Genomic DNA, 23,199 nt, shown 5'->3' on the forward strand with positions numbered 1-23,199 from the left:
GGAGGAGGCTATCCGGGCTCTCCAAGAAAATAGAAAATGGCTCCCTAAAGATATTAAAGACATACAGGAGAATGTGTAGCTGACAGAGATGTCAAGGTGACAGAGATCAGTGATTGGAAGTGCTGGAAATCTATTGGAGCCAAAACTGTGCAGTTGCTGGGAGTCTCTAAAGATGAAGAGGATGTGGATTTAGACACAATACAACTGCCTGGATTGCAAAAGAAACCACAGGGGAATTTGCAACAGGAATTAAGCTCTGCTTCCATCTTAAGATGTTCACTCGGCTAGTAGGTAGAAAAGAGGACACTACATTTACGCAATCTGTGACAGGTGAAGATTTACGAGACCCTGCTCTGAAAGTGGGGAAGCTGATATGCAGTATACTGTTCAGATGTAATACTATTTTTTTTTCTTTTCTGACACTTCAGGTACAGAGAGGGGCATGAGTGTCTTCATTCCTCCCAGATAGGACTTTGAGGCAAAAGGTTTACAATTTGTAATAATATATCCATCAAACCTCTGTGTGATACATTTGGGAAAGGAGGATCGTTTTGCGATGTATCAGTTGCTTGTGGTGTCCTAGAATCGCTGCAGGTGCTGAAGTGATTCCCACTCATACAGCAGTCGGCACTCCCTTTGTTTTGTCGCAGAAATAGAAGGATTTTGACTGCCACGGTTTTCTGACAGATTTATAATGCAACTTCATTGGGTGATGACATTGCATTGTTTTAAAGAGATCGCTCTAACCTTTCAATCCAGGTTCAAAAGGAGTGATGGGGTTTTCCATACTTCACTGATCCCAGAGCTACCCTCACACTGTTATTGTGTAGGTTATCTGTAGACCCAGGCAAAAAGGGATTGGAACAAGAGAAAGAAACAAAGACAGTGGCTACCGCCATACTGCCTAGTGCAGATCTGGGCTGAATCAGAAGTGAAGTGAAGTTGATATCTAAAAGCAAGAGAAGACTTCTAGTATGGCTATAGTGTTGACCTTTCTAGTTAACCATTGATATTATATGCTATATACCCTCTGATACTCTTTGTATTTCCCATTCTCTAAACTGAATTGAAACATAATATTTCTTCTGACCTTTAAGGGCATTAACGTGGATGTGATAATTGAAATCACCAATCTTGAGTCTTTAGATGCTGTTTACTAAAGAAAGCTACCATAAATGTGATGTTATAACTTTCTGTAAGTCTGTGTAACAAATTGATGACTTAATATGCAAAGCACTAATTTGTATCACATAGGTCATTATTACTTTTGGTAATCATATATTTCCTATTGGTAATGTCTTCATACCATACTTTTCTCACAACTACAATTTTGTGCAAATGATTCAAGTTATTTCTCTATGAAAACAAAGCAAAGATGGCGGCTGATAGTCAGCCGCGCGAGAGATGAGCTCCTCACTGAGCTCCCCTTGTTTGCTATAGGAAGGCTGCTGCAGAATCATCAAGGCGGCAATTATGGTCGGAGAGCCCAGAGGAAACCCTTATTACGATGAAATTCTAAACGCGACCATACTAAAAGTTACGGCAACATTGTTCCCTGCTTGTTAATACATCACTTGCCTCCGTGGAAGAGGAGGAGGAGGCGGCGGGCTTCTGCTCGGGCTGGAGCTTGGACCGGAGCATGCTGGGGTAGCGTTTCAGCTGCTCGCTGCCTGGAACAGCTCGTAATGGCTTTGGAAGGATTTGGAAGGAGGGAAAGAGTGACTCTGGCAGCCGGCAGGCAGGCTGACATGGAGATGGTGGTGAGATTGATGCAAGGACGGTGATCTGAGTCAAATTTACCGGTAAGAGCATGGACTGTCTGTTTAATCGGAGGAATATATAACTTGGGTGGAATGCCGGTACTGGACTAATGTGCTGATTCTAAGAGGAGGGGACAAAAAAAAAAACGTTGACATTTTTTACAGCTTCGAGAATTTATAAAGGGCTAAGGGCTCTGTATCACAGGGAGGTGAGTTATATCGCAGCTAAGGACCACAGATTGTGGCACGAAGCAGGCATTATGCCCCCAAAATCAATGCGTGGTGGCAAAAGACGTGCTGTGACGGAATCTATGGCTGGAAGCAAACTGGAGGCTTTTTCTAAAATAGGTGTCAATGCTAAAGCTGCTGGTGATATGAGTGCGCAGGGCGGGGAGCATACGCTGATAAAAAAAAAAAATCCCTCAAATGTTCGCAAAAACCAATAAGGACAATGAGGATACTAAGGAACAAATGGCGGGTGCGGAGATCCTGGATGGGATTAATAGCACTGATTTTGCACTGATTAAAACATATCCATATTTTAATCAGGAAAAGGGATCTACATTATCTTTAGATCAGGCCACCGTCGAGCTGCCACAGGATATAATAGCAGTAAGGTTTGTCATTGCAGCTGGAGACCTGCGATGTTCTCAAGATATTCCCACGCAGGATTCTACGTTGGACCATAATGTAAAAAGTAGGAGTACACCAAAATCCCTCAAAGAGGGTGAATCGGGGGAGAAATACTATTCCCTTTCAGAGTCCTCGGATCTATCAGAAGAGGATCAAGATGGGCAGGATGAGAAAGACGGGGGACTAAGTCCTGGGTCTTTGGAAGGGTCTGCAGTTAGCTTATGGAACGAATCGACTACTTCAAATATGGATGAGGCAAATTTGGATATCACCATGTTACAAAACGGATTGATAAAACCAGCAAAGGCATTTCACTCAGGGACAGCTAAAAGTCTGATGTGGGAGATCTCCCTGACCCCCGAGCCTCGATTCCTAGCTACAGAATCGACAGATCTAGCACTAGATAATGGTGATGCGGTAGGGGGACAGGTGATGGCTCAGATGGGAGAAATATCGCTGGCTGCAATATACCAATCCATCGTGGATCATCGGCTGGAAACTCAAACTGAAAACCTTAAGACTCACACCGCTTGCCGGAAACTCCAGAACGCACTCAGAAGAATTGCAAAAACATGCAATGAATTTACGGTCAGAATGAATGAGGCAGAGGCGAGAATATCCATCTTAGAGGATGAGGTAATAGCACAGAAAACCACCCTTAATGCTATGACCTCTAAGAAGGATGACACTCAGATGAAAATTGTGGACTTGGAGAATCACCTACGCCACAATAACCTTAGAGTGCTAGGTATTCCAGAAGGTTTTGAAGGGCCAGACATGCACAAATTTGTGATTGATCTTTTTACCGAAGCCTTTCCTGAACTTACAATGTGGAATTGGTCTAACGAGATTCAAAGGGCCCACAGGTTCCCGTTTAGATTGCCGTCAGTCCAGAGATCTCAAACAGAGATTAAGCCAAGGGCCATCTTGAGCTCCTTAAATAACTTTTTAGCGCGTCAGACCTTATATGATCTCGCCCGACCAGACAAGAAGCGGCATGGAAAAGGCTCTCAGTTCTTCGTAAGACCTGATTATTGCCATTATACGGTGGAAAAGAGGTGGTTGTTACGACAACTTATAACCCCGTTTCAGAATAAGGGAGCACAGGCGTTTCTACTCAATCCTGCCACATTAAAATTGTCAGTAAAGGTCAAACAAGATTTTTTACATCAGAAATCCAAGCCAAAGAATATCTGGACTCTATTGGAACTATCTAAAAAAAAAAAATGGAGCGGTCAAACTGTTGGACTCCGGATGGTTGTATTGTCAGTCGATACTGGCTTGAGACTATATTATGTGGAATTATGCAACAGCAATAATGTATGGACACACACTCTGGGGGTTAATACCCACTGAAGATAGAAGACGGGGAGACACCCAGGTGCAAGTCTCTCTCCATCGTAAGGGCCATAAGCCCTTTTGCCTATGTAGAGGGAAATGGGTGGGGGAGAGGGTGCGATTAGGTGGGGTTAGGGGGGCACAGGGATGGGTGAAGGTGGATCTAGAATTAGGGGTAGATGGGGACAAGGAAAGTGGGGGTGGCAAGAAGGGGGAGGGATGAGGGTAAAGATTAGCAAAACAAAAAGAAGAAATCAGAGATAACTTTTTTTTTATTGGAAACCACAAAACTGGGGTGCAAAAGCAGCAATGGTCAGATAAGGGAACTTACAGTATAAAGTATGGATAAATTCAGGATCTATTCGTCTAATGTGGGTGGTTTAAATGACAGAAAAAAACGAGAAAAGGTTTTTGAGATACTTAGAACATTGAATCCAGATCTAATATGCTTACAAGAAACGCATATTCCATGGCGAAATAGGAGCCTCTTAGAGATAAGGGGTTATTGTTTAGTGGCATGTTCTTTTCAGGATACAACGATCAGAGGGGTAGCGATTTATCTTAGACAACGGACAAGTGGGGACGCTGGGCGATAGTAGAGTTGCCCAGCGGTCTAACAGTTGTGAATATCTATGGCTCTAACCTAGATGATGATGGTATTTGGAGAGCATTAGAAATGGAATTAGCTAATTGGTCTCAACGGCTGATAGTATGTGGTGATTTTAATATACATCAGGATGTGAGTGATATCCAGAAACAAAAGTATGTAGGAAGGAAACCGAAGGTATATAGGGCAATTAGAGCATTCAAGGATTCTCATGGTCTTTGTGATGTCTGGGTCAAAAAACATCAAGAAGACTCTGGCTTTACTTATTTTTCCCATCCGCACAGGAAATTCGTAAGGTTGGATTATTTTCTTGTCTCCCATTTATTGATAGGAAGTTCAGACATCATCAAACTGCCCCAATTATATTCTGATCACAACCCCTTGATATTAGAGATAAGGGAGGTCACGAAAGGTAGACAAAGGGCTCTATGGACTTTTGACAAGAAACTGCTCTTAGAGGAGGAATTCTGTATTTATATTAAACAGTGGGCACTGGAATTTTTTGATTGCAACAGGTACAGCGCACCCCGTGAGATAGTCTGGGATCCTTTTAAAGCTACCCTGAGAGGCCAGGTAATCGGTTATGTAGCGCGTACCCAGAAACTGCGTAAAATGCAAATCGATCAATTAATTAATAAGTTATCTAAATTAGAGCTAGAACATATCCAGATAATAAATAAGGGGGATTCGGAGTGCTTAATTGCTGAACAAATGACAAAATAAGCTATAGCTAAATCAGAAATAAATGCATATTTTCAGAATAAAGTCGCCCAGATGTTTCAAGCTTAACGTGGGGAGCTGTATGAATATGGGGAGGCTACGGGGCGACTCTTAGCATTTAGGACAAGGCAGAAAGCCACTCGAAATAATATAGTCAAAATGAGGGACAGAAATAACCAGTTAGTGTCTGGTCCACAAGAAATTATTGGGGTATTTGAGGAATTTTATATTAAGCTCTATTGCTCAGAGGAAAGTCATGAATATGACGAAAGGGCAGATGAATACCCTCTCCCATCAAGATTAGATACCGAGACTGCCATAGAACTAGAAAGGGAGATAACTACAGAGGAAGTACAGGAGGCAGTGGCATCCCTTTCTTTGGGAAAAGCTACAGGTCCTGATAAAATTCCGTTAGAGATCTATAGATTATTACTGCCACAAATACTTCCTATTATGCAAGATTTATTTGTTCGCATTCAATATAGAGGGATCCCACCTGTATCGTGGCAGGATACGGACGTGGTTGTCTTTCTTAAAAAAGATAAATCTCCAGAAGTACCATCGTCTTATTGACCAATATCCCTTATGAATGCGGATGCAAAAATTAATTAAAAAATAATGGCCACTCGACTACAAAAGACCATTGTGGCTCTTATATCACCGTGGCAACATGGCTTTGTTCCAGGCAGGGCGACCACAGACCATACAAGGCGGGTTATCTCAATTCTAGATATCGCAGAGGTGGACAAGGTGGAAATGGCTGTGGTCCTCCTGGATGCGGAGAAAGCCTTTGATCGAGTGGCCTGGCACTATTTATGGAGGAGTCTGGTAGATAGAGGATTCCGTCCAGGAATTATAAAGGCTCTCCAGGCAATGTATTTCAAACCACATGCCCAGATTCAAATTATGGGGCATACGTCTAGGAGGATAGAGATAGCTAGGGGTACCCGTCAAGGCTGCCCCTGCTCTCCTATTCTGTTTGCATTTTATTTAGATCCTTTTATTGTCTGTATTTTACATAATCAGTTGATCAAACCAGTTAGAATTCGTGACTATGAGACAAAGATTTTAGCATATGCAGACGATATTGCGATTATCACAGCCGAACCTCGAACTGCTATTAAAGAAATTGAAAGTATGGCAGCCGAATTTAGGGAGAAGTCCGGGTATCTTTTAAATAAAACTAAAACACAAATTATTTGTTCCTCGAAGTGTGTCTTGCAAGATTCTCGCTTAGCTAGGACAGCAATGTTTTTAGGGGTCAAAATTACAGCAGATATCAAGGAGCGACCAATATTGACCCAGTATTACAAATAATAAATAATGACCTTAGACGTATAAACAATTTACATCTCACAATCATTGGTCGAATAAATGTAATTAAGATGAAGATTTTTCCTAAAATTTTATATCATACTCGGGCAATACCACTGGAGCTTACTGCTACTAAAATACACAGAATTGAGACAATGTTCTCTAAATTTGTCTGGGGGTATCGAAAGACTACGCCGAGCCTATAAATACCTGACGTTACCTAGAGACCGGGGAGGGTGGGGAGCCCCCAGCGTACAGCTGTATTACTGGGCTACGGCCCTGCAACAACTTGGGACACTATTTTACTTTTAGGATAAGGGGGAGCGATCTCATATACCTACTATATACCAATTGGTTGTGGGCAATGATGTTATGGGATTGCTGCAACGGAAAACAGACCCAATACATAAAAATCCTCGCTATAAATGTATCCAGACGGTATTAAAGATTTGGGAAAAGGTGAGAAAAAACTGTAAGATCAGCAGGTATAACAAATATACTTCACTCTGGCACTCTGATTTTTTGACCTCAGCACTGTATGATGGAATGGCAAAAAAATGGGAACGGGTGACGGTTATACTATTAGTAGACTTATATTCAAACAGGGAAAGGAAATCTTTTGTGGAAATAGTTAAAAAAATTTGGTATACACAAAAACTCCTGTTTTAAATATTTACAAATTCAAAATCGAATTAGAGGGCTATATATAGGCCTTATCAATATGGACCCGGTCCCTATATTGAAAATTATGAAAAAGCCAGGCAGTAAGATTAAGGGTTTTTATTTGGAATTAATAGCAAAAGTACCAGATGATATAGGTAAAATAGAATCTAAATGGGCTTGTAAGCTTGAGGATCGGGAAATAGACATAGATAAGGTATTAGAGATTGGGAACAAAGTACTTATGGCAGCCAATCTTAAAGCCCAGCAATATAAAACAGTATATGATCTTTATTACACACCGGCTAAACTATTTGGGTGGGGGAAGAGGCAAAATGATAAATGCCCAAGATGTCAGGTGGGCCCGGCGGATAGCATTCACATGTTTTTTTCATGTGAGAAGCTGAACCTGTTAAAAGAGGGTATCGAAAAATTCTGGTTTCAGGTATTCAATAAAGCGATTAAAATTACCCCAACAGTGATGCTCTTAGGCTTTGATTCTCGATTAAATTTAATTTTCCGGGAGCGGGATTTTGTGTTTTTAATAATGGTGATAGCACGCTTATTGATTGCCACAGCCTGGAAGGATAGTAAGCCACCTACATATTCCCAATGGCTCTATAGACTATTATATCTCAGCTGCCAGGAAATTGCATTGTATAAGTGTAAAGGGGTAAGAGCCAGGAGGAAAGGCGAGAGTATATGGGAACCTCTTACAACATGGATGGAAAAAAAGGTGCGGTCAGGGATTGGGTAGATATGTTTAATCATAGAAGGAATATGCACTGAATTTTTGGCAAAAAAAAAAAAAAAGAATTATGTATATATATGGAAACTTAAAAGAACATTTTGGTATTCTGACCTGCAGAAATATTTTCTTTGTCAACTGAATGTAAAAGATGTGATAATATCTGTATGATATCTCTGATTTCAAATAAAAAAATAAAAATTTAAAAAAAGAAAACATTTTAGTTAATTATTGAATTCTTAATCCAAGTAAATGACTTCTTGTTGGAATAATATAGAGCAATGTAGAACTCGTAATCTCAGCAGATGACTACTGGTGAAAATAGGTGCAATAGAGTTTGTAGATGTACTGTATGACTCCAAGCGAAAAATGTAATAGAGTTTGTAAACTTCATGTTGACTGTTAGTGAGAAAAGTAAAGTGTGAATTTACATCTGTTGAAAGTGCTTTGTAAGGGTACTTTTCTGATATCATTGATGTCGTTTATGACTTATTTATCATGATAGCTTGTCACAATGATTCTAACCAAGGATTCTAAATTCTAACAGGAAGTCCCGCCTGCAGCAACTGTGTATCACAATTGGCTAGCAGGGACTCATAGGACTAGGAGTAACCTATACTCTAGGCGTTTCAAGATGACTGCCGCTATTGGTAAATCGCTATGGTCCAGTGGCTCCATCAGATATGTAGTCCTTCTTGCCTTTCTTTATTCAGGGGTTTAACATAGAAGGTTACTCTGAGATTTGAGGCTTCTGTCCATATAGCACCCATACTATCACCAGCCCTCCGTCCTCTTCCTTCCTAAGGACAAGCAAGTTCAGGTGTTTTGAAGTACTACATCGTATGGGATTTGCATGTAAAAGTAAGTACATCCTGTGTCACACCTTGACATATCTGGTCAGATAGCTACTTTGTCAGTAGGTGAACTTTGGAGGATTTTAGCTTCTTTTGTCCTAGTATTCACTGCCTCCAAGGGCCGGGTTTGTTACATAGTTGTGTTTAACCTATCCCTGATTGCTGTTGCCCGCCCACTTGACATTTCCCTCTTACCTATAACTCCCCACTTTGTTCTTCCTTCTTTGCTCTTTAAGTTTTTCTTCTCCCATGCATTCCTCTAGATACCCTTGGCACATCCACAGCAGGTATGATAGTCAGCCCCTTGATGTGCAATATAGCTTTTGTAATCATCATTTATCATTTTTCTTATTTGGTGGAAGATGGGGTAGACTCTCTTGCAGAAATCCAAGCATGCCCTTCAACCAAGTAAACGGTTTACAAAATTAAAATCCTCACTTTTATGTGTGGAACCAAAAAAACACTGACCCATTCATCATCTATGCCTTTTTAGGTCGAGCCTGGGCAGCGCATGCGCTGCTGCGAGGCATGCAGTAGTGAAGTATGGCTTTGAAGCCCCGCCCACTCCCCGCCCATATTTTTAATTGACTTGTGTCATTGTCCTTCGTAAACGCTGGCTTCCTTGGTACCGTCTTGTCTGCATTTGTTACCTCCCATGAAGACTGGACCTTTTTCTGGTGTTCTTACATGGTCTGCTTTATAAGTCGATGAGCACTATTTTATTTAATACTTTTCCCCTATTCCACCCTCTACTTTGCAGCACGCTGCCAATTTAATTTTGAAAGCGGTCTGCTTTTACTATAGCAGCCGTGGTTATTTATTTATTTATTTTAGCAGCGTGGTCCGCATTTATCGGCCTCGCTTACTTACTTATTAATTTATTTTGTTTTACTAGCGCCCATGTGGTCCTTTCACATTAATAGAGGCTTTGCCCCTTTCTTTAAACAAACCGCGTCTAAACAAAGGTACACGGCCAACGTTAAAGTGAAAGCGCGGCATGGGATCTTTTACCAAAAAAAATCTGTTTGTCAACTTGACAAACAGATGCTTCTTTTTTGTGAAAGCCCCCATGCCGCGGTTTCACTTTAATGTCGGACACGCTCCTTTCTTTAGACGCGGCTTGTCTAAAGAAAGGGGCTCGGCCTTCATGAATGTGAAAGCGCTGCATGGGCGCTAGTAAAACAAATATTTGCAATGCAATAGGTCTTGCATTTGCGAGAGTTTAATCTATTGCATTGCCAATAGCTTAAACTATCGTTAATGCCAGACCTATTGCATTGCAAATGCTTGTTTATCTTGTGCTACTTATTCTTTATTATGGGAGTTTGGAAAAAAGGCCACATTACTCAGAGGATCGGACACTAGTGGTCAACCTGAGAAATTAAGACAAAAGCAATATCAGGTTAATAAACTAAATTGCTACAGTGCATACATATTTAATCTAATATAAAGATTGTGTTATACCTATGACTCAAAACAATGCGAGTTACTGGGAAAGGTGTAGTCATCAAAGGAAGATTTTCAAGAGGTAAGATTCTCCCTCACACAGTTCAACATTGAATTCATTATTAAAAGGACGTGTGATGTACATGCCATATCGTTTGAAGGACATGCTACATCTCTTGACACGAAAACTTCTGAAGGTACCGGTACAGAGTCTAATTTTCTATTTACAAGTCAGGCTGCAATTCAGAAAAGCATGTATACAAGTATCTGCAAATCAGGCAAAATTAAGTGGACCACTAATTGTTTTGGGTAGTTAAGAATGCTTTTTAGATAGTCTTGTCATGGATGTACCCTTTTTTCTAATTGTGTCCTTTAATTTGCCTTGGGTGTTAGAGCATTTCGTTAGTTATGTTAACTTATTTCTTTTTTCTGTGGGTTGTCAGTTGTTCAGATATCTGGATACTTCTCTTAAACTAATTAAGATGTTTATTAGTTTCGTTGTTCTTTAGGGGCCAACTCCTAATTTTCTAGTTTCTTTTCATTTACACAATTCACTACTCGGGTCAAAGGGTTTTATGTTCAAAATTGTAGTACCCAAAATATACTTGGATGCTGTTTTCTTTTACTATCGTAGTTTGATCTTGTGACATTTTAGATCTCTCAGGGTGGCGCCTGATAACACGGTTGGTGGGTAGACCTCTGCTCTACTTCTTTCTCTGGATCTTTGTGAAACTTTGTCCACTTCATGAGAATTTGGTGGATCTTGGTGGTGGTCTGCTCAAGCATGTCGTACTTGGTAGTTTCTCTGATCCCTCTGGTGCATCCCAAATCGACTCCCTGGGTTGCTTTTCGGCCCTCTAATAGTGTCTTTTGAGTTTTCAGAATAACAATATTTTATAATTTTGTGAGATTCTAAAATCTTTTGCTTAAGCGAGGTTTTACCTTTAAATGCACAGAAGCCAATGACGCCCTGACACCTTGTAGTTTATCTTGATTTTGCCACTAACCTGGCCCATGAGATTTGAGGAAACCAAGAATGTTCTTCACTTTATACCATAATTCTTTAGAGGATAGTATAATGGGCTTTAGTGGCCTAATGGGATATTAGTTCTGGCTTCCTTGTCTACTCTACCGAACCTGAAGAATGGAAGAATATATTCAAATGTAAATATTGTCATTTTTAATATTCTGACCTGGCGTTGCCCATTATTCTACCAACCATTGTTTACATAAGCAGAATTGAGGCAGCACTTGTTATTAATTGGTACCCCTGTCTGAGGTGGCAGATTGTGTGGCAGGCATGGAATATCAGTTACTGCAAAATCACCTCATATAATCCACTTCATGTAGGATTGCTTTTTAATGGAAAATTGGATTTATAAACTTCCTTTATCTGTCTGCAAGATTGTATGCACAGTTTATGTACTTTGCTTAGTTGCCAAGGGTATGGGGTAAGGGCTTGAGTAACTTAAATTTAATTAGAATATATCTGATAATGTATATACATTTGTCTTTACATTTTACAGAACATCAGTACTGGAATGGCGGTGGCTGGGATAATTTTATTCGCAAGGAGTATTAAGCTGGTGAGTTCTGACAAATGTATACATGACACATTGAGTGAGCTTCTAGAATTTAACGGAAGTTGTGTCCTTCACAGCTGTCCAGTAATATGACAGTGAATAATATGCGTAGGCCCATTTTATTTGGGATAACCTTTTTGGCTAAAACTTAATGACTGACATATTTAAAAGCAGTACATTAGTTGTTTTTACAGTGAGTGCAGAAGAAGATGATCTTCAAACACAAACATGACCTGCAGCAATTGCCCTTCCTCTCAAAGCTGCTTCTCCACCTAAGTTCTGCCCCTTCCATTCAAATTTTCCCTGACATTAGGCCAAGTGCTAAGTAATAACACTTTGGGGCATCTTATGCCTTCAATAACTCCATTTGTGGGAATCGAATGTAGTCATGATAAAACATTTAGAGAGTCTACACTCAAACAAAATAATAGATTTGCTAGGAGTCCATGATGTCGACATGAAACCATGCCGTCCATAAAGACCCTCATTTTGAGGAACATTGCTATGTAAGGACCATCAGTGTCTCTTTATCTTTTTGGAGGTCAGGTTACACCTGCTCTTCTGAGGTTGCCTTGATTCTACAGGATTATAAAGTGCCCAAAAAGCAGTCTTCCTCCACAAGGCCATCAGTTCTGAGGCTTTCGCAGAAGACAAGATTGATTCGTCTGTTTAAGAACGGGTAGCCGAAAAGAGAAAATTAAAGGTTATGATCATGCCAGCTTATCAGTTGTCACCAGTTTGTCAACATAGAGTAAGTAATGAGGAAGTTCAAAAAATAAACAGAGAAAGAATGCTATAGGAACTGAATGAATGAATAATAAAAGTGCTAAGGCAATTACCACCTCCGTAGATTTCTTAACATGATGTGCTTCCAGGGTGGCCCCACAACAGCAAGTCAATTGAGCACTGGTGTTTTCATATGAATAGCTTTTATGAACGCAGTACCTAACAAGGTAAGACGAGGTGGTACCGAGCCTTGCACTTAACAGAGGAGTTGCGGGGTAAGTGGATAGCTGTAGCAGGAAATATTATAAATTATAATACCATATATATTTGGTTTTTCTGTGGCATTGTCCATCCTCCATCTTGCACACACAATTTGCACTGTTTCTAACCAGCTACAGTTAACCGTAATGACTGGTTTAGTTGAGATGTTCACAGTCTCTTATCCATATGCCTTCAGTCATCATTAATATGACCAAAATCACACAATGATTGCAAATATTGCAATTCAAAATATTTAAACAAAGGACTGTAGACTTTAACTCTTCAAGGCACATATGCCACCCTCCATTCATGTAAAATAATTTGAACTGGACACAACGGAATTATTTCCCTCATAGGTATTATATAAAATGCTAAATACTGTAAGCAGCCTAGCATTTTAGCAGTGGGCGATGGCATTTCCTCCACAAAAGGATCATAGAAACGAATATTTAGTATTGCTTATTGATTTAGCACAAGAAGTATATGTGATGCAAAACACTGCATGTTAACATTTCAGCTAAGATTGAAAGTGATTTTTTCGGTGCATCATAATAAAAAAGATCAAAAAGTATGTTATGTGTTTATTAAAATAAAATATGTTGAAACTGATGGAGCCAAAACACTTGGAGGTCATTGGATTTATCATTGCGAGCATCTGGTACAAATGGTCTCTAATATTGCTTTTTTATTATTCATATTAACCCACTTAAAATTATAACTGTTGCGATGATGTTCAGGTTCTCTTTTAAAATGGCCTTTCATCAAGTACTTGAGGAAATAACTCTTCATAATGAATTTACCAAAGTCTTGCGTCCCAGGACATACCATTGGGCACTTCAGGTGACTATTCCCCCAGCCATCTTGAAGATCACTGTCTCAAAACAAGCAGCCAAAGAGGTATGTCCCCAGTAAGACTGTGTGTTAGAGAATCTAATTTAGGAGATCCCTATCTCAGGGCCAACCAAGGTGTCCATTGGAAGACCCAGGCTTGTGGTTGGTGGGGTCTCTTCAAACTGAGCCATAACAATACAGATACAGAGCAGGAAATGGAGGGATATAATAGCGAGTCCAGTCAGCTGTGGGTTGCACACTTGCAACTATATTTTTCCTCAGTGGAGAAAGCCATGGCCGAGCTAGTTTGTGTGTAAAGTCCGAGTCCGTGGCTCTTTGTCCCCTGCCTCCTATAGTCGCTAGATCGTAGATACAACAAATGTAGAAAAAATCCACTTGCATAATAATGTGACAATCTTTGTCCTATTTTACAAACCTCATCCTCCTCAAATCAAGGACTGCAATAGTTACATGAACCATTATACTAACAAATAATACAGACCCAATAGCAGATGAAACAGGATTGCTTGATCCCAGTTCTGGGGTTTTGTGTGTTTTAAAACCACAGTATGCTCTGGCCCTGTGTATTGGTATCCTTTAAAGCATACCTTGTTCCATTTATTACCTTGCTTATCATTCTTCCAGCTACCACAGGTAAGAGAATGAGACTTACTGCCTTTATTTGAGGACCTTTTTTGCACACATTACAACCCTCGTATGTGTACTTAGTCAGCAAGCGGAGAGATGACATCAGGAGAGACCTCTGCTCTTGCTCTGAGTGTGTCCCCCTTAGACCATTCCCTTGTATGACCTATCTTGGCACCCTTTTTGAGGTCTCACCTTCCAGACAGCGCAAGCTGTGTCTGGTTGGAAAAGATATGTTGTAGGCTTACCAAGAACTTACATGGGGGCTTATAGCCCGCCCAGTGCTTAGCATTGTTTGACTTTGTCACTCTCTTTTGCTTTCTTCTTATTTAATGGCTTTCTTTTTATATCTTATGTTTGACCCTCTCAAGCATAACCTGTTATCCGTTTGGCTTAGCTGCTAACTTTTAGGGAACTACTTATTTTCTTAAACACTTCATGAGAGCGCATGTGTTTCCCAGCTCTTTCCATTGTGTGTGTATCTCCCCCGCCAAATATTCGCAGCTCCATGTACTGTGTTTCAGTCTCCCTCTTGCTGCAAGCTTTCTCCCTCTCTCGCTTGTGCTTCTCCATCCACCAAACTCCCCTCTCCCTACTCTCCCTTGTTACTGTCCCTCAGGTGCTGCTTTTCCCCCGCTCACTTTCCCTTGCTTCTTAACCAGTCAGTCCTCTGTTGACCACTACACCTTCAATCTTTTTGTTAAGAAAAAAGCAAAATTAATTTTTACTACTGTTTGTCTGGGGGAGGCCTACGCATCAAAATGCACTGGCCCCTCCTCCTTAAAAATAGCGCTTGCATGGTACTTCTATTTAATTGTTTTATTTACCAATCCATCTTTGCTTAAGCACTTTGTTGGAAACCGGGCAACCGGGTTAGCAGTCACCAGGTTCCCAGCACAACGGTAGCTTGGCTCGAGCGGTTGGGGTACAGGCACCGTGTTAAGCGTACGTCACACCCTCACAATAACCATGCGTTCATCCGTTCCAAAAACGACACTACACCGTAAAAATTATGAAAGAAAGTAGTTTGTCTTTATCTTATTTTCTCTTAGTTGCAGGGTTCATAAAATAAATACAAGACAATAAGATTCTCCTTTAAAAGAGCAAGTCAAATAAATAATACCACAGTGGGATTTCAATAAATAGGATCAGGTCATAAATAAGCAAGGAATAAATAGGGGTGCAATAAATACAAATGGCTAATAAATACTGTCAGACAATAAATACAATGCAGGAATAAATACAGTCAGACAATAAATACAGTCAATAAATAAAGCACCTTCAATAACTTAAATAACACAATTCATGACAATTACAGTTCACATCGCTTTCCTGAGGTAGTTTGGTTTTACTATGCCCAAGTACAGCTTGTGGTCATTTGGATGACATGGGGGGTGTCCCACCTAGATTGGTCAAGGCTGGGCCTGAACTGAGGTAGAATAAGGGTAACCTAAGGATCTGGCTCTCCCAAAATACACAACCCCTCACAGAGGTCACTGCACCAGTCTCAGTTCACCCCTGGCACTCCCAGGCTGGTTCTAACACCCCTCTAGCCCCTAGAATGGTCTTTTAGGGCTCCACAGGGCCTCAGATGCCCTTTCTACCACTTACTGCCCTTTTCACGATGATCGGCTCCGCTCGGCGCCGGGTCGACGTCGCTGGGCGGCTCCGGTTCGATGTCGCTGGGCGGCCTCGGTTCGGTGTCGCTGGGCGGCTCCGGGTCGATGTCGCTGGGCTGTTCCGGATCGATGTCGCTGGGCGGCCTCGGCTCGATGTCGCTGGGCGGCCTCGGCTCGATGTCGCTGGGCTGCTCCGGCTCGATGTCGCCTTCCGGCGTCGCAGGGTCACGGTCTCCCCGCTTCCGGGTGTCTCCGGAGTGCGACCTCCACTCCCGACCTCCGGCGCGCTTCACCTCAGATTCCGGCGTCTCCGGAGTGCGATCTCCACTCCCGACCTCCGGCGCGCTTCACCTCGATCTCCGGCGACTCCGGAGTGCGATCTCCACTCCCGACCTCCGGCGCGCTTCACCTCGACCTCAGGTGACTCCTTACTCGACCTCCGGTGCCTCTCCACGACCTCCGTCGGCGCCCTCTCTCGACCTCTGACGGCTCCGGGTACGACGTCTGCTTTCTGTCAGCGTCGCTTCTCCACCTCAGGCCTCAGGTCTCCAGGCTTCTCGACGTCAGGACTCCAGGAGGACACCGCTAAACAGGTCAGGAGCTTGCTGGTCTTCTTCTTTAAGGCCTCTTCACAATATTTAGGTCCTTAAGATGGTTTTTCTGGTCTTGGTCCCACACAGGGCTCTAGGCTGGGCTTGGTCAGTAGGGACTAGCATCAAGGGTGGGTTTCTGGACCCCACTCCAAGCACTGGTTTCCACCCCTGCTGCCTTACTCCGACCTCCTTCTGAACTGCTCCTCTCTCCTCTCCAGTCAGATGCCAACTGCCACACTGAGATGGCCTCCCAACATTCTAAACTGCCTCTCACTGTCCCAGGGTTCTAGAATGTTACGGAAGGTTCTAGAAATCTCCAGTGGGTTCTGATGATGTCACAGGTGACAATGGGTGGCCACCATTTTGTGTCTCAGGCCCTCAGACAGAAGTTCCAGGGGTAGGGAAAATGGCTCCCTGACCCTGCATCAACACTAAAAAGTCTGGTGGTTCCCAAAAAGGAAAAATTATAACAGGGTTTGAGGCAAAAGTGGGACAAAATAAATAATGATGAGGAGGGACCACCCAAAGGGCTGACAGGTCTAACACGCGTCCCCCCCAGCTGAAAGTGGGGAGAGCTACCCAACCCCATGGGACTTCTCATCACTAAGGCGGAAATACCTTGAGAGACCGTCTGCATTGGCGTGGTCCACTCCAGGCCGATGTTCCACCTGAAAGTCCATTCCCTGTAGGGAAATAGACCACCGTAGCAACTTGGGATTCTCCCCCTTCATCTGCATCAGCCAACGAAGGGGTCTGTGGTCGGTCTGAACCAGGAAGGGCGAACCAAACGGGTATGGCCGCAACTTCTTCAGAGCCCATACCACTGCAAAGGCTTCACGCTCTATTGCACTCCACTTCTGTTCCCTGGGAAGTAGTCTCCGGGATAGGAAGACCACGGGTTGATCCAGACCCTCTTCATTGAGTTGCGATAACACTGCCCCAATGCCATGTTCCGATGCATCCGTCTGGACAATGAACTCCTTGGAAAAATCTGGGGCCCTTAAGACCGGGGCCTCGCACATGGCTTGCTTCAGTTTCACAAAGGCCTGCTGACAAGCCTCCGTCCAGACTACCCGTCGAGGTTGCTTCTTGGACGTAAGCTCCGTGAGGGGGGCCACAATGGTCCCGTACCCCTTCACGAAGCGGCGGTAATATCCGGTGAGGCCCAGAAAAGCTCGGACCTCAGTCTGAGTCTTGGGGGGTTCCCAGGCCATGATGGCCTCGATTTTCGCCTGGAGGGGTTGCACCGCTCCCCTACCCACCAAGTGTCCAAGGTACACTACCGACCCCTGCCCGATCTGGCATTTACTGGCCTTGATCGTTAAACCAGCGTGTTTCAGGGCCTGGAGAACAGCTTGCAGGTGACGCAAGGGATCCTCCCAGCTGTTACTGAAGACGGCAATGTCGTCCAGATAAGCAGCAGAGAAACTCTCCATTCCAGTGAGGATCTGGTTCACCAGACGCTGAAACGTGGCAGGTGCGTTCTTGAGCCCAAAGGGCATCACGCAGAACTGGTAGTGGCCCTTGGGCGTGGAGAAGGCTGACCTTTCCTTAGCTCCATCAGTCAGAGAGATCTGCCAGTACCCAGAAGTAAGGTCAAAGGTACTCAGATATTGGGCAGCTCCCAGCCGGTCAATCAATTCATCCGCCCTTGGAATCGGATGAGCATCAGTCTTGGTTACTGAGTTCAGTCCCCGGTAGTCCACACAGAACCTCAGTTCCGGTTGGGCCCCCGGTGGTGCAGCTTTTGGTACTAATACCACCGGACTGGACCAGGGGCTGCTGGAAGGTTCAATCACTCCTAGCTCCAGCATCTTAGTGACTTCACTGTGAATGCTGGCCTTCACCTTGTCTGTCATCCGGTAGATCTTTGACTTCACAGGTGGGCTGTCTCCTGTGTCCACGTCATGGACGCACAGGTGAGTCCTACCCGGAACAAGGGAGAACAACGAAGAGTACAGCCCCAGGACCTGGCGGCAGTCCTCCTGCTGTTCAGGAGTTAGGGACGGGGAGAGAATCACTCCCTCCACCAACCCATCCTTCTCTTGAGAAGCAAATAAGTCGGGGAGAGGCTCGCTTTCCACGTCCTCTGCTCCGTCAGTCACCATTAACAATATGACTTCGGGCCTCTCATGGTGGGGTTTGAGGCGGTTGGCATGCAGCACCCGTAGGGGCTGACGAGGGGTCTTCAGGTCCACCAAGTAGGTAGCCTTACCCTTCTTCTCCAACACCTCAAAGGGTCCTGACCAGCGATCCTGGAGGGCGCTAAGCTCTCCTGGTTCGATCACCCACACCTTCTGGCCAGGCTCCAACTCCACCGGGTGAGCATTGTGGTCATACCACGCCTTCATCACTGCTTGGCTGGCTTCCAAGTTGTCAGAAGCTTGCTTCCACAACTTAGCCATTTGGCTCCGGAAGGCCAGCATGTAGCTCACCACGTCCTGGGGAAGCTTTCTGGGAGTTCTTTCCCATCCGTCTCTCACCAGGCTGAGAGGTCCACGCACAGGGTGCCCATACAAAAGCTCGAAGGGGCTGAAGCCCACTCCCTTCTGTGGCACTTCCCTGTAGGAAAACAATAGACAGGGTAGGAGGACGTCCCATTTCCTCCACAGGCTTTCAGGCAGACGTCTGATCATGCCTTTCAAGGTCTTATTGAACCTCTCCACCAGACCATTGGTCTGGGGGTGGTAAGGAGTGGTGAACCGGTAGGTCACTCCACACTCCTTCCACATCGCCCGCATGTATGCTGACATGAAGTTGGTCCCCCTGTCGGACACAACTTCCTTGGGAAAACCCACTCGGGTAAAGATTCCCATCAGGGCCCTAGCCACAACAGGTGCAGTAATGGTCCTCAGAGGTATAGCCTCTGGGTACCGTGTGGCATGATCCACCAAAACCAGGATAAACCTGTGACCAGCTGTAGTAGGCGGATCTAACGGACCCACAATGTCGATGCCCACCCTTTCAAAGGGGGTGCTAACGACAGGAAGTGGTTCCAGGGGAGCTTTCAGCTTCACCCCTGTTTTCCCAATGGCTTGGCAAGACACACACGTCCGGCAGTAGGTGTCGGACGACACTTTCATCTGAGGCCAATAAAAGTGTGGGACAAGCCGGGCAAAGGTCTTGTCTTGCCCCAGGTGTCCTGCCAAGGGGATTTGTCAAGAATTCCTGTCATGCGAGGGGAGGAAAACGGTAACCAGCAAAAACGGACTACATCTCCCAGGATGCTTAGCGGTTGAGAGGTTATGTAAACAGGAGAGCTGTTACATAACTCAAGGAAAACACGCCCTTATGTAAACAGGAGAGCTGTTACATAACTCAAGGCAAACACGCCCTTATGTAAACAGGAGAGCTGTTACATAACTCAAGGCAAACACGCCCTTATGTAAACAGGAGAGCTGTTACATAACTCAAGGAAAACACGCCCTTATGTAAACAGGAGAGCTGTTACATAACTCAAGGAAAACACGCCCTATAAAGGGAGGAACCAGGAGGTACAACGCTGTCGGATATTGTGTTTACACCGACGTACCTGCTTAGTGAAGAGCAGTGTTCCGGAGTGGTGCTCCAGTAAGGCAAGAACGGAGGTAGGTCGAGTCGTTACTCCCTGGGCCGTGTCTTGCCCCATCGTCACCTGTGAAGGACCCGGAAGCTCTACCGGATAACCATTGAGCTTCGCTTTTTGACTCGGCTGAGTCAAAGCGCAGTGGCGCTTTTGCTGGTTGGAGTCGTAACTCCCAGCCCGACCAGAGATACAGGGACTGCCAGCTGTAACGCACACCAGGAGGTGTTTGCCGCGTTACAGACTCGGAAGTCCACAGGATCGATCGAGCGGCTGCTCTCGGTTCAGTCTTCTTTGCTTGTGATTGGGGTATCGGTGACGCATCACCAGGAGGTGACTCCGCGTCCCGGTGCAGTCTGAGGAAGAGGTTGAGCGGCTGCTCCCTTCAGGTAGAGACCCCGGCTGGGTGTTTCCCTGACTCCTCGATTCTCCCCAACATTCTTCGTGCCCCTCACAGCCTACCGATTGGCATTGTCGGCCATTTCATTTCTGCCCTCTGTTGGCATACGCCGGGATCGGCGTATATGCAGAGGACGGTTAGGATTATCCGTGCTGTGGGCTGGTAACGTACTTAGCCTGGAGGATTCCAGTGACTATAACCTTTGTTTATTCCTTGTATTATTTTTGCCTTCATTAAAATAACTAAACCTTCACAAGTGGTTGCGTTCTCATTATCGTGTCTGTTAAACGATCCTGAGACGTTCAGGGCGTTACAAAATATCCGACCGTAATAACACTAACTGTCTTCCGGTCGATAACAGACATGGCAACACTTGATGATGTGCTGGCTGCTTTAGCGACCGTGCAAATTGAATTGGCTGCCTCCAGGCAAGAAACAGCCGATGTAAAAGCCAGACTGGATGCTATCCAATTGGACCCGCTCACGCCCAGCACCTCCCTCACGAACCAGACCCCTGCGGTAGTAGTGGAAATGCCGGTAGCCGTCCCCTTGGCAACACCAGAGAGGTACAGTGGGGATCCTAACACAGTGCAGGTATTCCTCACACAAGTGGCGCTACATTTATTGTGCAAACCAAGGGCGTTCCCCACGAGTCAGGCTCGTGTGGCTTTCCTTATATCCTATTTGGCTGGAAACGCGGCACAATGGGCCGTACCTCTGGTGAGCAGGGACGACCCCATCTTATGTGATTGGGGTGCTTTTCGCGAGGAATTCCTGAAGGTCTTCGACAGAAGGGCTGACTCGTACACAGCGGACCGTGAAATGCTTGAGTTGAGACAGGGATCCAACGACCTGGTGCAGTATCTCAACGCGTTCCGAAGGCTGGTTGCGGAAACCAAGTGGCCTGTTGCTAAACAGACGGCGCTCTTCCATCACGGGCTGTGCGATGAGCTCAAGGACGCCGTGGCTCATATTGACCCACAACCCAAGACATGTGAGGGCCTTATCAACCTGGTATTACGGCTGGAACATAGGCTAAGTGAAAGAAAGGGGGATCATGGGAGAAAAGGAAAATCCCTTCCATCCTATGTGACAGTGGGAAGTCCTGAAACTTCCACCGCATCCAAGGGAGATCCCATGGGCATCGGCGCAATACGAGCGAGCCTCACAGCCACGGAGAAAGAGTCACGCCGTAAACAAGGATTGTGCCTATATTGTGGCAAAAAAGGCCACTACGTACGTGAATGCCCTGCCAAACCGAAGACGTCACGTTATCGGGCCAACCGGTCGGTAACAGCCGTGGTGGACGTACCGGCGGAAAACTAGAGGACTCCCAGAGCAAAGAAGGGGCATCTCGGAGTCACTCATCCATCCCTTCACTTTCCAACTCGGTCACTAAGGGACAACGACACCTGTTTCTCACGGTGCACGTGGGAGTGCATGACCAGTGGATACCCGTTGTGGCCATGGTGGATTCAGGGGCCACTGGCATGTTTATGGACCACAACGAGGCATGCAGGCTAGGGCTAGTGCTTCTTCCCAAAGCTGTACCCGAAGACGTCTATGCTGTAGACGGAAGGCGATTGGTGACGGGGCCCATCGGGCAGCACACGGGGGTCCTTCCGATGAGATGTGGGAGGAACCATTTGGAACAAATCGATTTTAACATCATCCGAGCGCCCCAATATGGCGTCATATTGGGATTACCGTGGCTACAGAAACACAACCCCTCTGTGGATTGGCCAACACATCGCATCGACCTGACGTCACCGTATTGCATCCTGCATTGTGGAATAAGAACGGAATCCCTTGACGCAGATGAGAGCGGGAGTCAGACGGTGGCTACAGCGGCAGAAAAAGATGTGGCTCTCCCCCAGGCTTATCACAGTTTTGAGGATGTATTTGATGAGGTGAAGGCGGAAGTGCTACCACCACATAGACAGTTTGACTGCCAGATCGACCTGGTGCCAGGGGCCAGCGTTCCCAGCGGCAGGCTGTATGCCCTGACGGAGCCTGAAAACGTGCATCTCCGGGGGTACCTGGATAAACTCCTCAAGCTAGGATTCATCCGCCCGTCCAAGTCTCCGGCCGCCTCGCCACTCTTCTTCATCCCGAAGGCTAATGGGGAGCTGAGAGCCTGTGTGGACTTTAGGGCATTGAATGCGATAACCGTAAAGAATCGGTACCCCTTGCCTCTCATCAGTGTACTTCTGGAACAGGTCAAGAAAGCTCGTATCTACACCAAGTTGGATTTGAAAGGGGCATACCATCTGGTGCGCATGAGGGATGGAGACGAGTGGAAGACCGCCTTTAAGACCAGGTTCGGCCTTTTTGAGTACCTCGTCATGCCGTTCGGTCTGTGCAACGCCCCGGCAGCCTTTCAGTACTTTTTGAATGAGGTATTCAGAGAGGAGTTGGATATCTACGTGGTCGTATATATCGACGACATCCTCATCTATTCGTCCAGTGTGGAGGAGCACGTACACCACGTCAAAGCTGTGCTCCAAAAGCTGAGGGAAAACATGCTGTTTTGTAAACTCAGCAAGTGTGACTTCCACGTCACATCCGTGGAATTCCTCGGAGTGATGCTGAGTCCAGAGGGACAGGAGATGGCAGAACGAAAGATCAAGGCGGTGAAAGAATGGCCGGTGCCCCAAAGCGTGAAGGACGTCCAAAGTTTCATTGGCTTCGCCAACTTTTACAGGCGGTTTATAGATGGATTTTCAGGATTGGTGGCCCCAATCAGACAGCTACTGAGGAAGTCCAAGGAGTTTGTCTGGTCCCCTGAAGCGAACAAAGCCTTTGAGGCCCTGAAAAGCGCCTTTGGTAAGGCGCCGGTGTTGGCTCACCCCGATCCGGATCTCCCCTACGTGGTTGAAGCGGACGCATCGGATGTGGC

The 23,199-nt window shown here is 45.1% G+C and overlaps 1 protein-coding gene across 2 annotated transcripts in view; it reads left to right on the top strand.

The window, feature by feature from the left end:
• MISO1 (mitochondrial inner membrane subdomain organizer 1) overlaps window positions 1-23,199 on the top strand; it is a 177,577-nt gene that overhangs the window by 17,431 nt on the left and 136,947 nt on the right. For both annotated transcript variants that reach the window (XM_085634797.1, XM_085634796.1), the window contains exon 2: window positions 11,607-11,666. In XM_085634797.1, the coding sequence (XP_085490923.1) occupies window positions 11,607-11,666 (60 nt within the window). The remainder of the gene's footprint in view (window positions 1-11,606; window positions 11,667-23,199) is intronic.

This window comes from Triturus cristatus, chromosome 11 (genome assembly GCF_964204655.1).
Source record: "Triturus cristatus chromosome 11, aTriCri1.1, whole genome shotgun sequence".
Classification (NCBI taxonomy): domain Eukaryota; kingdom Metazoa; phylum Chordata; class Amphibia; order Caudata; family Salamandridae; genus Triturus; species Triturus cristatus.